Genomic DNA, 16,602 nt, shown 5'->3' with positions numbered 1-16,602 from the left:
AGCCTTTTTTGACAGAAAGTAGAACCCATCAAAATAAGTCGTTTGACCAAAAATTGTCTGTATAAAATATCCAAGATGGCTGAGATACAACCCCTAGAAGTTCGACAAAATTTCATTGAATTTCAAGTACGGGACTGTGGAAGGTGACTCCGGCATCGAAAATACGAAACAAAACATGAACATATGGCTGGACAATGAATGGTTCAGTACCAAGTTCATCGGATTAGATGCATCAGGTTACTTTTGAGAGAACCACAATTGTTGTATAGTGCAATTTAGGGTGAAGAAAAATGTAGAAAATCGAGGCAGTTTCTTGAAAGTGCTTATATGTTAGTTATGTTGAAAAAGTTCTATGATGTTTCCCCATTTCATCCCATTTTTACGACGATTGTTGGAATGTGCGAGCAAGAAGATTGTGATGCCCATTGTGAAAAAATTCGTGAATGATTAAGACGAATTTTATTGGTGAGATTTTGAAGTATTGTTCTATTTTTTACACACTTGTGTCCTAAGTCTCTTCTGTCAGTTGGTATCGAAATGAGCCATTTTATGAAATCGTGTAAGTTACTAAAAAACAATGAGAACAATTTGGCAGTCCTAAGTTTCCATTTTCATACCACTTAAATATCGAACGAGCCAATATCCTAAACGAAACCACATGGTCGAATCAGGAGATGAGTTTTTTCCCACTGCTTTGCGATAATTCAGCTAACAAACGGTCTAGGGTCGTATTAGGATCTATTTCAGTAATCATTTTCAATTTTTTGTTCGTTTTTTTCGTAATTTCGAAAGTTTTGTATAGGTGATTCTTGGTTAAACGCTTCATTTTGACCAGTTCTACCTTCTGTTGGAAAAAAGGCCTCACCTTCAAATACACCCTGTATATCAGAAAGCTTATCATAGATCTCTTGATTGGTTCTCGAGTTACAGGGCGTTTCTGAAAAATTACGGTTTCACATATTGTTTGTCTTGTTTTTTAAACCAAGGTTTACCTACTTTTGAATTTTTTCTGTTTTTGCATGGAGGCTGATATATTAAGGGTGGTACATTGTAGAATTGACATTGTGTGTATGAAAAATTGTTTGAATAAATTCATAAATACTGCGTGTTCTGTTTTTTATGTCACGTAGTAGGTACATTATATATAAAGGATGAATTATAGGTCCAGAAAACTCCTTATTATCGAAACAACCAGATACATTTTCCAACTGACAAACTCTGGCACGCCACTGACCCCAACAGAATGTCTTCCCGTTTCACGTTTCGCTGAATTCCAATGAGAACGTCTTCAGCAGATCCCGACAGATATTTATTTCCTTCATTTTCTTTTCACATCGACAAATATGTGCCCGATAAGCATAGCATGTCGACCAATAACAGAAGAAATATAATCCGCTGGATTTCACGGGGTGAAATGGGAGAGAGAGAGGGTATAAACCAATCAATCTGAACGAGTCGGTAATATAGCTTAGCTGATATGAAAAGTGGGGATCTTCTTCAGAAATTAATCTAAAGTTTGGGGAGTTTTCGAGGTAAGTATTAATAATGTTCCGCGTCTGCAGTAAACTTTTCTTCTCGGGTATTAGTTGAAAAATATTCATTCGAGAGAGAAAAATATCTAAGTTTGAAATAATTATAACAAGATGGCGAATGCGCTGGTCGATAGTCAACTTGTCATATTCATACAGTAGGCCATTGAAAACGAAACAGCGGCTCTGTAGGTCCTCAGGAACGAATTATACAGGGTGAGTCTTTGACTCGTACAAATATTTCAACAGTAGATTATTGAGATCAAAAGAGACACTTTTTTCCTACTCCTTTTTTCTGAGTAGGCCCTGATAAAAAGATTTTAAGGGTTCATAATGAGCTGTGCCATCCCATAAAAACAAAATTATCTTCCGAATAACTAGCTAAATCTGTGATACTACACATTTGTGGATCTTTTAAACAGTTTTGTATTTAGCCAATTTTTTTAATTTCTCAGAATTTTTTTATTTTCAAACATCAAATTACACGAAAACGGCGCATTGTACGAGAAAATATTAATTATACTTTTACTTCACAAAACGTTCAAATTTTCATTAGACAACGTCCAACTTAGTTTCAAGAGGTGGGTTCTTTGATGTTTTGGTATTTTTATGGTACGTAATGGTTATAATGAGAAAACTGGGAGACGTGGGTGATTTCTTGTGTTCGAAAAAGATTAATCAAATGAATGAAAAACTATATTCCGAAATTCATTTCATTCGATAAAACCGTTTGTGAGATAGAACTAAAAATAAATTTTTTTGTGGTTTTTCAACAGCCTGTACATTTCAAACCGAGCCGATTCGGAAAAAATGGTAGAGGAAAAAAGTGTTTCATTTGACCTCAAGAATATACTGTTGAAATATAAAAGAATTTAAATAATGTCGATTTTTTATTACAGGGTGATTGATAACTTCTAACTGTTTTGCTCCAAATCAAAGGATGATTCCAAATGAGTTTGATTCAGGTTTAGTCTAATACTTAAGCAGTAGCAATGCGTTATCTTAGTTCTGGAAATGATCGAACTACAACAAATGCCACTTCCAATACAGGTCTTTATTGACTCGCCCATTTATAAGAGAAATGATCACATGGGAGGTTCGAAACTGAGCTGAATGCAATTCGAATATTTTTCAGTAATTTCAACTCTATTTTTGCACACATCACTGTGAAAATTTCAGCAATTTTTCGCTCTAGTTATGAATTTGAACAATCTGAAATAGCTCCCGACTTCACGTCTATGCTTCACTCATTTTTTCACACTAAGCCGCAGCAAACACAACCGTAGAAATAAATTAAATTCTCCAGAGTCATACGCACATATTGTAATCTCACATAAATGCGAAACTATGAGCTTTAAGACCCAGTAGGGCCGAGATCGTTCATCACGAATAATATCCTGAAACTTCACGTACTCATGGTAATTGCAGCATTCGGCCGAAATAGGGCAATAAATACCGAACGATAAAAGCTGGCCGTTATATTATGAAGCTCAAGAAGGCGTAAAATCTTTTAGGACCTTCAGGACATGAACGTCGATCGTAATCTTCAGATTCCTTCCTAATTTGATGGAGAAATTGAAATACAGGAGAAAGATTCAGATACATATTTTTGCGCTGATGCCTTTGAAAACATTTCAACAGAACAAAGCACAATTTAGGCCCAAAAAAATATCGAAAATAGCAAACTACGTATTGGGCCAACTTCCAACACGTTAGAAGAACACCTATACAGGGTGAGTCTTTGACTCGTACAAGTATTTCAACTGTAGATTCTTGAGGTCAAAAGAAACACTTTTTTCCTATACCATTTCTTCCGATTCGGCCCTGATAAAAGGATATAGCCATTGAAATTCTCATAATGAGCTCTGCTATCCCTGGAACAAAATTACCTTCATTCATTGCTGTATCCTGTTGCCCACATACACATCTACAAAAAGACTCAAAAACAAAACTATCGGTGCTATCAAACTTATAATTTCTTAGGGCTACTTGCGACTGAGTGCCCTCCTGTGACTGAAGAGACCCAACCATGACCTACAGATCCTTCCACACTCCGGGCATCGATAGTCACCAACCAGATCTGGCCGCTGCTGTATTCTTCTCGAGTCTCCGTTATAACTGTGGAAAAAAGACCTCCACTGTCATAACTGTTCCCAGTTATGATTGCCATTTACTGATTGATGCAGTATATCCTTAAACCGCTTATACTGGCCTCATGGTTTCCGAGCTCCCTCTGTCAATTCGCCATACAGAGCTACTTTGGGGAGTCTTGTGTCTTGCATCCTCAGAATGTGGCCGCTCCATCTGAGTCAGTCCCTCTTTACTCGAGTCTCAATTGTTATACAACTCGCGCGCTGCAAGACGTCTGCATTTGAAACTTTGTGGAAACATAGGATGTGCATTTTTTGTCTTGGATGTTGTTGCGTTTGTTCAAGCTGTTTAATATGTCGCCTGTAGGGCGTCCAGCTTTCGCTTCCGTAAAGAAGCGTTGGGAGGACCACTGCTTTGTAAACAGCTGTCTTGGTCTTCAGATTGAGGTCGTGATCTTGAAACACTCTGACCTTTAGCTCCAGAATGCCCGTGATGCCGAATTGATACGGTTTTGTATTTCCGTGTCTAGGTTAGCCCTAGTATTTAAGAAGCTTCCCAAGTATTTGAACTGCTCGACCTGTTCTAGAGTTTCATCCTCCAGGCTGATATCTGTTTGAAGGCTTTCTGGAGGACTTATCTTCAGAATAACTAGCTTAATCTTTGACACTATGCATCTGTGGATCCTTCAAACAGAGTTGTATTCAGCTAAAGTACTCAATTTTTCGAATATCACAGATATTTTTTATTTTTGAATATCAATTCACTCGAAAACGGCTCATTATCCAAGAGAAGATGAAGAATATTTTTATTTTACAAAACGTTCAAATATTCATTAGACAGCGTCCAACTTAGATTAAAGGGTTAAGTTCTTTGATTTTATTGTTATTTTTAATGGTGAAATGAGAAAAGTGGACATTTTTTATGGTTTTTCAACAGCCTGTATCTTTTAAACCGAGCCGAATCTGAAGAAATCGTAAAAGAAAAAAGTGTTCCTTTTAACCCCAAGAATCTACTGTTAAAAGTCGAAGACTCACCCTTTAGGTACTCTACTACCAAAACATAATGACCAAAACTCACTTCTCATGTCGGATTCGTGCAGCCTGCCAGAATGGCACATGTTCAGCCACCACCACCGCGTCATCCGGGTTAACTTCCCTCACATCCTACCATGATGAATGGAAATCTCTGGCTGTACGTCGAAGTTCCAAACAGACTCGTCTACGTCAGAAAAGAGGAGTCATCCGGTTGACGCCGTCCCCGGAGGTTTCTCGTCGAAGGTGGGAGCATCCATCAGGGCCCAAGCAGCTAATTTCGCGGTTAATCCATCAGCGAACAACGGTAGATCACTCCGCGTTTGGGGAATTGGTCGATTTTTACGAAAAACAGGGTTGAGTAGTTGGAAAGCGAGGCACACGAGTTTTATTGTCCAGTATTTCCCACAAAAAGTTTTTTTTTTTGGCTCGCCGACTATACCGAGAGGTTTTTCACCAGTAGAGTTTATTTAGTTCACTTATTTCTTATATATGCCTAGAATTTATGCGAAGAACATTGCCTTTATCTCTCAAAATCTCATATCTTTGAAATAATTCCGATATTTCTTCAGAATTTCCGATATTTCTGAGATATTTCTGAAGATTTCAAAAATTTTCGTTATTTCTAAAATATTTCTGAAATATTTCCGATATTTCTAAAATATTTCTGAAATATTTCCGATATTCCTCAAAAACTTCCGGTATTTCTGAGATATTTTAGAAATATTTCCAATATTTTTGAAATATTTCTGAAGAACTTCTGATATTTCCTGTATTTCTCAAAACCTCAAGACATTTCGGATACTTCTCAAATATTTCGGATTGACCTTGGAAGAATAATAATCATTCGTGAAAAACTACTGAAATCGATGAAAAAATTTCGGTATGTCTAAGATATTTCTGAAATATTTTCGATATATCTTGAATACGTCCGATATTTTCAAGATATTTCTGAAATATATAATCTAGGCTTCTAGAAATTTCTGATATTGCCGAAAAATTTTGTATATTTCTTGTATTTCCTAAAGAACTCAAGCAATTTGTTGAAATTTTCGATATTTCGAAATATTCTCGATATTTTCTGACATTTCGGATTGACCTTGGAAAGAATTATCATTTGTGTTATACTACCGATATTTCTCAAAAAATTCGGTTATTTCTAATATATTTCTGAAATATTCTCGATATTTCTCGAATATTTTTTTTATATGTATATCTAAGATATTTCTCGTATTTCTGAAATATTTTCGAGGTTTCTAAAATATTTCTGAGAAATTTCTACGAAATTTCCGAAATTTTCCAGAGAAATTTCTGAAATATTTCTGACAAATTTCTGAAATACTCTTGAGAAATTTCTGAAATATTTCTGACAATTTTCTGAAATATTCTTGAGAAATTTCTGAAATATTTCTGATGTATTTCCTACATTTCTCAAATATTTCCCATATTTCTGAATATTTCCTGGAATTTGTACACCTATTTCCGAAGTCTTTTCAAGTTCGCTATCACGATAAGCGTAATAAATCGTAAGTTTTGAAATAAAAGAGCTACGGACTTGAAACTTTCAGGGCAGATTGCCCCAACTGATACAATTCTTAGAAAAAACAATCTTTGGATAAAAATCAATAGGTATCAAGGTGTTACTTATTTTTCATGTTAGTTTCGAGCCTACCGGGGTTTGCCCGTCAGATAAAACCTCCCGTGTGTGGCCGACGATTGCGACTGGTCCACAGCGTCGTCTATTTATAGGAGACGTGTGGAAACGTCGTCCGCGCCATTAAGAGGTGTCAAAAATGGCGCCCAGACGGGCGAAATTTATGTGTCGGTCCGTCCAATTTCCGGTTCATCAGGGAGGCGGTTCGGGTACACTTCGTTTCCGGTTATTTGTTATGGACTCGCGACGGGCCTATTGGGGAAGACGTGGGGTTCTGGGGCTGTTTAATCCCATTCTGACCTGTTGAATCCGAACGCGAGTATAAATAAAGGATATTTACTAAGGAAGGGGTCCATTCCTTGACCGAAAAACTTGATATTTCGTCAATAAACACGAGACCAAATATGCACCCTATTATCGACACATACAGGATGGGCCATCCATAAGTTTCCACCCCGAATTTTGAGCTTTGGGATGGAAAAACGAAAAAACGCTCGGATAGGTCAAATTTTGTTGAAAGGGGCACAAATAAGGGTGTTCAAATGAGTTTGATATCACTACCCCTCTAGCCGTAACCCCTAATAGCTCTCATTTTTGAATAGGGAAAAGGGGTCGAGCAGTACCTCGTTTTTTCCATCTCAAAGATCCAAATTCGGCGTGTGAATGTTATTGATGGAATACTGAGTCACTCTGTATAATAATAAAGCGATAAAAAAATACACTCGTGTAGGAAATTGAATTGCCTTTTCAACAAGGTGCTACTCGACCTCGGCTAGAGGGGTAGGGATAACAAACTCATTTCAACACCCTTCTTTGTCCCCCTTTCAACAAAATTTGACCTGACCGAGCGTTTTTTCGTTATTCCATCCCAAAGCTCAAAATTCGGGGTGGATAGTTAAGGATGGCCCACCCTGTATAGAACTCACATCCTACATTTTTGTCTCATGTTTAGCTAGCGTCCTGCGAGAAACTCAATAATACAGTTTTTTTTTGGAAAAATACTACTTTGATTCATAATTCGAAATATTTTCAGATTGCCAGCGAAAACCTTATATACGTAAATAAGTACATGTAGAAAGTTCGAGTTTCAGATCCCCAACTTCAAAGAGAGAAAAGTTATGTGAAATTTTCGAATTTTCACTAATACAGGGTGTCTGTAAACAAATGTGGGGGACTTAGGGAGAGGATTCCTCGATGGAAATGAGAAGGGGTGGTTTCTATAATTTTTTTCTGAAATCGACCTCCCTTCCAAGATACACCCTTAAAAAGGCGATGACGAGTTGACAGTTTTTAATTTTTTTATGGGTTCTAAGGAACACTGAGTGGTAAAACTATACATAATATGAAGCACTGAGTAGATGTTACCCACACAATTTTTTTAGATTCCATAACTTTATTATTAAGGGTTAAAAATAACAACCCCTTATGATTTTCCTTCACAAATTGTTTTCGTGGAGTAGATTTTCGAAAAATAAAATTCTCTTATGATTTTTCATTCAATTCTGGAGAAAAAAAGTATCTTGCTAAATTTCGATACAGTCTATACTTTTCTCGGAATAAATAAAAACTTACAAGCAGTATACGAAGGTCTATGAGGCAGAGAGTTGATGCATGTATTTTAGCGGGAGGTAGTCATTCTATGGTACATTTTTTACACGATGGAATGAAATGAACAGTGATCAGAACTGCTTGTAAGTTTTTATTTATCCCGAGAAAAGTATCGACTGTATAGAAATTTTGCAAGAGACTTTTTCTCCAGAATCGAATGGGAAACCATAAAAGAATTTTATTTTCGACAATATATCCCACGAAAACAATTTTTTTAGAACTCATAACCATTATTAGTGGTTGACAATAACAACCCCTTATGATTTTCCTTCAAAAATTGTTTTCGTGAGATAGATTTTCGAAAATAAAATTCTCTTATGGTTTCCCATTCTATTCTGAAGAAAAAAAGTTTCCTGCAAAATTTCGATACAGTCGATACTTTTCTCGGGATAAATGAAAACTTACAAGCAGTTCTGATCACTGTTCATTCCATTTCATCGTATAAGTTCCATAGAATGACTACCTCCTGCTAAAATACATGAATCAACTCTCTGCCTCATAGACCTTCGTATACTACTTGTGAGTTTTTATTTATTCCAAGAAAAGTATCAACAGTATCGAAATTCTGCAACAGACTTTTTTTCTCCAGAATTGAATGGGAAACTATACGAGAATTTTATTTTTCGAAAATCCATCCCACGAAAACAATTTCTGAAGGAAAATCATAAGGGGTTGTTATATTCAACCCCTAATAATGAAGTTATCAGATCTAAAAAAACTGTGAGTAACATCTACTTAGTGCTTCATATTATGTATAGTTTCATGACTCAGTGTTTTTCAGAACCCGTAAAAAAAATTAAAAACTGTCAACTGGTCATCGCCTTCCAAAGGCTGTATCTTGGAATGGAGGTTGATTTCGAAAAAAATTTATAGGAACTACCCCTGCTTATTTTCATCGAGGAATCATCTCCCCTCGCATCTCCCCAAGTCTTTCGCATTTTGTATAAAAACTACGATCTTCAATATTCTCTCTTCCTTCGGAAAAGAGGTCCGAAACATGTCGTCGGTTTTGCTTTAGCTCTCCTAGTTGCCCCACCAGACAACAAATTTGGACACCCTATACAGGGTGTCCCAAATTCGATGCCAACTGGGAGCGTCTCGAGGCCTACACTCAGAAAAAAAATCAATTAGAACCACACCAATACAACCGTCGAAAAAATCCGAAAAAAAAATCACAATTCACTTCGGCCTCACACGCTCTATCCTCACGCACCGCGGCACTCTTGCCTCGGACCGTCTCCCCCACCACGACGCGGACACGTTCGGGCACGTAAAGACACCTGAGAGGCGCTCGCACCTGTTGAGGCACGTCGTCGTGTCTGCGGCACAACTGCCGTCTTCCGGGGTACACGGGAACGGGGTCGCAGCACTCTCAGACTCCGCTGGAGCGAATGACTACGGGGAAGGGAGACAGAGGGAGCAGTGCGCCGCCTCTCTGCCGCCGCCGCCGCCGACCAGACAATCCGTAATTCTTCCGCGAGGGACGGGGAAGCCGAAAGCAATAATGAGTCAGATTCGAATAGATGATGGTCGTGGCGTTTCGGGGTGTATGGGGAGTCATCAGCGTCGAGATGAAGATGAACGAAACAATAGGAGTGTATATCCGTCCAGGGGGGTTCAAATAAGCATCCTCTGTTTTAACGAGGGAGGCCCGACAGAGATATTAGTGACTCCTGGATATAATTTTCGAGTTTCAAGTGAAAAACAGGAAACTCACAGGAGAAGAGTACTTATTTATGTACCAAGGACGAAAAACTGTCCATTACAGTCGGACCTGCAAATAAATAGCCGAGGCGCAGACGAGGATAGCAAACAGGCAAGACAATATAGACAGATTTTTTTTCCCGAGGTTCATATTACATTTTTTCGTCGACCTCACATACATTTATGAAAGTAAGTGAGTAAGTTGCCAGTTTTATAGCCTCATCTGTCGGTAATGGGGAATAGGGAATACTCCTTCTGAAGAAAATTATGTATTTTTTATGAAATATCTTTGAAACGTCACATTTTGAAATAACCATTTCAACAGTTTCCCAAAAAAAATTATTTTAAGCACTTAAAAATGAAAAATAAAAATGGGTATTTATAGTTTAAAGCGTTTTGTGAGAATTGCACAAGCTGGCAACACCGACTGAAATATGCCTTAAAAGTAAATGACAACAAATGCATTATCTTGATGAGATAGACAAAGATTGCTGTCTATGAAAGCTGCGACGAACGAGGAAGGTCGTAAAATTTTATGGGATTTTTATGGCCGGTTGCTGTTGAAGCTCGCCAGTAAATACGCGCTTGTAGACCAACAGCTGTTATTTTATAAACAAGCTGATCGGACATTGTTCTTTTCATTGTCTTGTATGCGCTGTTGCCAAATCGTAAACTCCGCACAAAACGATTTAAATTTTAAAACCCCATATTAGAAGGATGATTTTGAATAGTTTCCGCGGAGAATTTAAAAAAATCATGAACGAAACTCATAATTATTCAGTTTAAAATTGCATATGCAGTGATAACTGAAGAATTCCCCATTCTTTTCAATTTGGATTATCACAGCATATGCAAATTTAAACTGAATAATCATGAGTTTCATTCATGAATTTTTCAAACGCACCGCAGAAACTATTCAAAATCATTCTTCAAATATGAGGTTTTAAAATTTAAATCTCTTCGTTTCTAGTTTACGATTTGGCAACAGCGCCTACTAGAAAATAAAAAGAACAATGGCTTGTTTATAAAATAACAGCCATCATAAGGAGCGTACTCACTGGTGAGCCTCAACAGCAACCGGCCATAAAAATTTCATAAAATTTTACAACCTTCCTCGTTCGTCGCAGACTTCATAGACAGCCATCTTTGTCTATCTCATCGAGATAGTGTATTTGTTGTCCTTTATTATCAACGCATATTTCAGTCGATGTTGCCAACTTGTGCAATAGAAACGAAACGCTTTAAATTTCAAACGACCATTCTTATTTTACATCATTAAGTGCTCAAAATATTTTTTTTTTTTGGGAAACGGTTGAAATGCTTATTTAAAAATGGGACGTTTTCATACCACTGGCGAATCGGCTGCTTGATATTGTGTTCTTAATTCACACATAGCATGCAATTTAAATATTTTATTCGTTTGAAAACGCAACATGACAGAATTCTAGTAATTTCATGATGAAAACTGAAATATCTCCTTTGTCTTTTGAAATAATCATATCTTCCAGCAAGTAGGCAAATCCATTCAATGAATCCTTTCAAGTTTCAGCCTCATATAAAAACAATGCATATTTTAAAAGAATCGGACGAAAAATGTTACCTTTCTTCATTATCTGCAGCCATTCTAGTTGCACAAACAAATACGCATTTAGGAAAACAAAAACTCATTTTTCTGTCAGATTAGTTCATTACCTCACCTACATAATATTATCAATGCCTCAACCTTGTTAGTTGAATGATGTGAAAAACATTCTATGAAAATCGGAATGTTATTCATAGATCATTATATTTATATAGGAAATGGGTGTTGATTGTTGATACTTATGTATCCTTAACTTTATTAAATGAAGTAATGGTCATTAATTTCTTCAGATAATTCTATTGTTTTAAACCAAAGTGCCAAACGGATTTGGAATAATAAACCAGGATGCAGGAGCGTAGCCAGAAAGGTTCCAGGAGTTCAGGAGTATCTTCAAATCCAGCTGATACCGTTTCTCAAATCATAAATCCCAATATTTGCACCATCAGCTAACAGAATACAGCTGTCCTGGCACAGCTGTGCGGACAATTAGCAAGAAATAATCATGATAATAAATTTTAGATTTTAGGGAAAGCACGCAAATTCTATTCAATTATGGAGAAAGCAGAAATTATTATAACAGCAATATTCAAACATTTTTCATTTCTGGCAATAAAATATTATTGGAAAAAAGCGGAATAATTCAAATCTGGATGAAAAATATTCAAATTTCATGAATAAAGCATTTTGAAATTTTTTCCAGGTACACAGTACTAACATAACTACTAAGGTAGGTGATCAATCAAGTAAACTTATAGTTTTTCACTATCAAGTCATCAAGATAGCTGGAGTTCATCATCATTATAATTACATAATGATCTAAAAAGAGCACTAGGTGTACGTAATGCCATTCAATATCACACTCCCCTCATAAAATGATTAGATAAAAACTTTTCACAAGGTACAAAACAAACTAACCTGAAATAATTCCATCCATCTGCATTAATGCTTGTTCCAAAAGTTTGCTAGCCTCAGTTGTCGGGGACAGATCAGGACCACCTTCATTTTTCATCTCATCAATGTTGCCCATAATTGAATTTTCACGTAATAACTGCAACGAATTTTAAATGCAAAGACAAATAGCAATTAATTTGCATTGAGGTTAATTAGAAATTTCTAAGACCGAAGTCTACAGCATGGGTGATAAATTTCTTCAAACAATTCACAGATCTCGCACTGAACGAAAATCACTTTCATGTCAACAACCTGTATAATTTTTCCATTTTATACACGCAAAAATACACGACGAAAACTTCGAAAACTTCGGCACTATCTTTGTTTACTAGTTTGTCACTCTCTCTTTGTAATTGTTTATTCTGTCCATTTTTATGAATGAAATTGTTTAGCGCCCTCTAGGGATATATATATGACCTCAGGGAAAAATATTGCAGAAAACATTTCAGTTCTGGAATTTTCAAGATGTTTCCAAGTAAAAGTAATATTATTTGCTAAATAGTATGTGAAGACTGGAGATATATGAATGTTAAATGAATGATATGAATTATAAAGCTAATATTTCATTGGTTTTTGTAGAGAAAATCGTTTTAAAGGAGAGTTTTCTCACTTCTATGAATGAACGTCACGTTGGCCAGATTGTCTATGTTGGCCATTTCACTTTTGACAGTTTTGACGTTTAAAATTGTGTCATCACATCACAATTGTGTGACAAGGTTGTCAACATTTGAGTAATCAGAAAATTAGAATATCCTCGACAGTAAAATGGATTCCCAATCACAATTGAGTAAAGAAGATATTGAGGCAGTTTTCCACAGACTTAGATCTGTTCCTACCAATAAGGTACATGGTCTTGAAATAACAAGGATGAGAGAAACTCAAGTTTCCCAACAGAATGACGTGTATTTTAAATATAATGGTATTTCAGGTTTGTTTCGACTGCAATGCCAAAAATCCAACATGGTCAAGTGTAACATATGGTGTATTCATCTGTATAGATTGTTCAGCTGTACATAGAAGCTTAGGTGTCCATTTAACTTTTGTTCGCTCAACACAGCTGGATACTAACTGGACATGGCAACAAATAAGACAAATGCAATTAGGGGGCAACGCAAATGCTGTAAGTTCCCTAAGACAATTCAAAAAATTACCGGTTTTGTCATGAGTTGATTTCTAGATGCAATTCTTCTCCCAACATAACTGCAATACCACTGATGCTCAAAAGAAGTATAATTCTCGAGCTGCTCAACTCTATAGGGACAAACTGAGTCAGCTAGCACTCAAATCTTTATTGAATAATAATCAGGTAAGAGTCATTCAGGAAATTTCAGATGAACCAAAGATAAAGTATGATTTTTATCATTCATTCATATTATGCTAACTACTAACTTTTTAATTTGCAACTCTTATTAATTCAGAGCTTTTTGTGATTGTTTTCTAACATTCTCAGCTGCACATTCATCCCCATCATGAAGAGAAGAATGAAGAAGAAAAAGAAGTGGATTTCTTTACAGAACATGAAAAGTTTTCATCTCCTGAATTACCAGAACAGAATTTCGTTCAAGTATGTACTTTTTATTGTAATGGACCAAGATAATTTGAAAATCTAAGTTTTTATAACAGAGCCCCATCTCAGACATGAAGTTACCTATCTGAATGATTTCAGGTGCAGATAGAGGAAAAGAAAAATAACATTTCCAACAACAACCCTCCTGAAGAAGGACCAAAAATCGATTTCACTTTGAGCAATCAAAACTTCGAACCTAGAAAATCCACTATCGCTGCGAGAAAACCGACGACCAGAAAAGGAGGAGTAAGGTTGAAAACTCACTGAATGAATTCTTTCCTAAAGACTGTTTTTGTATTTATCAGCTCGGAGCGAAGAAGGGAGGCCTGGGAGCAACCAAAGTCAAAACGAACTTTGCCGAAATCGAGAGGGAGGCGGAGCTCGCCGAGGAAAGCAGGTTGCGGATGATGGAGGAAAATGCCAAGGCTGCGGCCCTGTCTCTCAAGGAACAAGAAGAACGCGAGGCGGCCGTTCGACTCGCCTACAAGGATCTCAGTATGCAGCAGCAGAAGAAGGAGGAAGAAATGAAGAAGACCGATCCGAAGAAGGCCAACCAGGTGGAGAGGCTCGGCATGGGAGTTGGAAATAGAAGGTCGGTACCCAATTCAATTCAATTATCTGTGTACTACACTTTACGGAGAGTGATTGATTTTGTTTGTAATTTTTTATGGGTGCAGTTGTCCATGATCGTTTTTTTTTAGGTTAGGTGAGTTGAAATCACAGAAGAACATGTCTCTGAGTAAAAAATATGGCTTTTTTATTATTTTATGGTTCTGGCTGACTTAACCTAAAAAAGTCCACATGAATTGAAAAATTACGAACAAAATCGGTGAAGTTTCACCAAATTCACTTCATGATTGATATTTCAGTGGAATCAGCCATTCTGCGCTCAGCGATATGCAAACGATCGAGCAGGAAAACGTTCAATCGAACTCCAGCAGCACTCTGAGCTCTCTCAGCAAGTTGAGGCTGACCGACGATATCTTTGACGATTTTTCCTTTGGACCTGGTTTCGGGATGAGCAGAAACGTGAGCGGTTTCAATAGCAGCAAGTTGGAGGCCTTCCTCTTGGAATCGAACAGCAGTAGCAGTTCGAAGAGCGATTGGGTCGTGGTTGATGACCCGCCGGAGAAACCCAAGAGTAGAAGCCAAGGTAAGAAAGAAAATGATCGAGTGAAAACTTGAAATACCCAAAAAACTGACTGTAGTTACAAAAATGCACACCAGGTGGCGCAAAGTAGAGTAATCTGAATAAAAGATACCCAAATTTTTGCCATATTCAAAAAACTCGAAAACGACTGGATCGATTTTGCTCAAAATCATTAGACACTTAGTCAGCTCAAACATGCAAAATTTCACTCCGATACATTCAAAATTTGGAACTGAAGCATGCCCACAAGCAATTTTGTTGAAAATTTCGACACGGTTTTTTTTAATCTAAGATTGTCATTCCTTTCAGTTGAGAAAACTCCCAAGAAATTTGACGCAGCGACAGGTGACGCAGCGCAAAAAAAATTTGGCAACGCTAAGGCCATATCTTCCGACCAGTTTTTCACCGACCAAAGTACGGATTACGAGACTAAGGCGAATCTCAACCGTTTCCAGGGCTCTTCCAGCATATCCTCGTCGGAATTTTTCGGAAATGACAGAGGTAAAAAATGATGATAAATATCTTCTCAATTTTTTTCTTGCATTACTGATGTCATTTCAGACAATCAAAGAAATAATGTACAATATTATGATGTAGAAGAAGTAAAAGAAAGTGTAAGACAAGGTGTGTCTAAAGTAGCTGGAAAATTAAGTTCATTAGCAAATGGAGTAATGTCTTCATTACAGGTATTTTTTATGTCTTTTTTTCATTTTTTAATTTATCTAACTCTATTAATTCCAGGACAAGTATGGTTATTAGCATTTAATTGGAATATTTTGGTTGAGTTCATCCTGGCACATAAACCAACATAAATTTGTTAAAAATTGAGAAATATTTAGTAAATTTATAGCAGAATGTGCCTTGAAATTGTAGTTCTTTAATGTATCAGGGATTCGTACATTGAAAATGTAATTTTCCTTAAGTGACAAGTTAGCAATGAATAAAAGTTCAAAGGAACAATTGAAGAAATAGTACCAGTGATCCTATTTTCATTTACATTTCAACTTCATTCTGCAGATTATAATTATTTGAATTGATGAAATTATTGCTAAAAAAAATAGCATAGTTGTAAATCCTGAATTTTATCTGTTATTTCATATATATTTATAAAGTTATGTAAACTGAGTTTTTGTATAATGAGTATGTATATAACATATGTTTTAAGTAGATCAATTTTATTTGTTTGTCATATGGGAATTATTTTACAAATAAATCATCTGTATATACATTTTTTTGTTTTATTCCAAGTTTTCCTTCGATGTTCCAAGAATTGTTACAAAGACGTTTAGTCCTGAAACATCTGCAGAACAGAACGTAGATGTAGTTTAGATACATCACATTCTTGTCACAGATTTGTCTCAGATACATCGCAATTAGAGATAACTCTAATAATAGTTCCTAATTTTCCACAAAGGCCTTACAGAGATGAAACATCGTCATAACTGGACGTAGATCTATTTGTGATACATCTCGGTTTTTGTCACAGATTTGTCTAAGATACATCGCAATTAGGGATAACTCTAATAGTAGTAATAATCCATGACATTCCAAATTTTTCACAAAGGCGTTACAGAGCTGAAACATCGACAGAACAGAACTAAGATATGTTTTTGATACATCTCATTGTCACAAATTTGTCTCAGATACATAGCAATTGAAATATTGACAGAAAAAAATGTAGATGTAGTTTTGATACATCACATTCTTGTCACAAATTTGTCTCGAATATATAGCA

The 16,602-nt window shown here is 36.4% G+C and overlaps 2 protein-coding genes across 2 annotated transcripts in view; one reads left to right on the top strand and one right to left on the bottom strand.

Annotated features, from left to right (window-relative positions):
• Nucleotides 1-12,520, bottom strand: part of LOC123310437 — a 35,647-nt gene extending 23,127 nt beyond the window's left edge. Inside the window, exon 1 of the mRNA XM_044893904.1 lies at nucleotides 12,115-12,520. Within this exon, the coding sequence (XP_044749839.1) occupies nucleotides 12,115-12,226 (112 nt within the window). The 5' untranslated portion in view covers nucleotides 12,227-12,520. The remainder of the gene's footprint in view (nucleotides 1-12,114) is intronic.
• A 313-nt stretch (nucleotides 12,521-12,833) lies between these two features.
• LOC123310064 (ADP-ribosylation factor GTPase-activating protein 2) lies at nucleotides 12,834-16,095 on the top strand. Its single transcript, XM_044893432.1, has 10 exons — nucleotides 12,834-12,993; nucleotides 13,079-13,270; nucleotides 13,328-13,456; nucleotides 13,601-13,714; nucleotides 13,817-13,963; nucleotides 14,023-14,309; nucleotides 14,587-14,870; nucleotides 15,177-15,368; nucleotides 15,429-15,553; nucleotides 15,609-16,095. Exons 1-10 carry the CDS (start codon nucleotides 12,916-12,918, stop codon nucleotides 15,624-15,626), a joined length of 1,566 nt encoding a protein of 521 aa, XP_044749367.1. The 5' UTR covers nucleotides 12,834-12,915; the 3' UTR covers nucleotides 15,627-16,095.
• Nucleotides 16,096-16,602: the final 507 nt, after the last annotated feature.

This window comes from Coccinella septempunctata, chromosome 3 (assembly GCF_907165205.1).
Source record: "Coccinella septempunctata chromosome 3, icCocSept1.1, whole genome shotgun sequence".
NCBI lineage: Eukaryota > Metazoa > Arthropoda > Insecta > Coleoptera > Coccinellidae > Coccinella > Coccinella septempunctata.
This window is presented reverse-complemented; position numbering and strand designations above follow the sequence as displayed.

Bases quoted from the DNA above. Each gene is read 5' to 3' on its own strand.
- LOC123310064 (XM_044893432.1), top strand. From the start codon at position 12,916: ATGGATTCCCAATCACAATTGAGTAAAGAAGATATTGAGGCAGTTTTC. The intron at 13,715-13,816 runs GTATGTACTTTT...GAATGATTTCAG, and splicing joins CAGAACAGAATTTCGTTCAA to GTGCAGATAGAGGAAAAGAA. The intron at 14,871-15,176 runs GTAAGAAAGAAA...CATTCCTTTCAG, and splicing joins ACCCAAGAGTAGAAGCCAAG to TTGAGAAAACTCCCAAGAAA.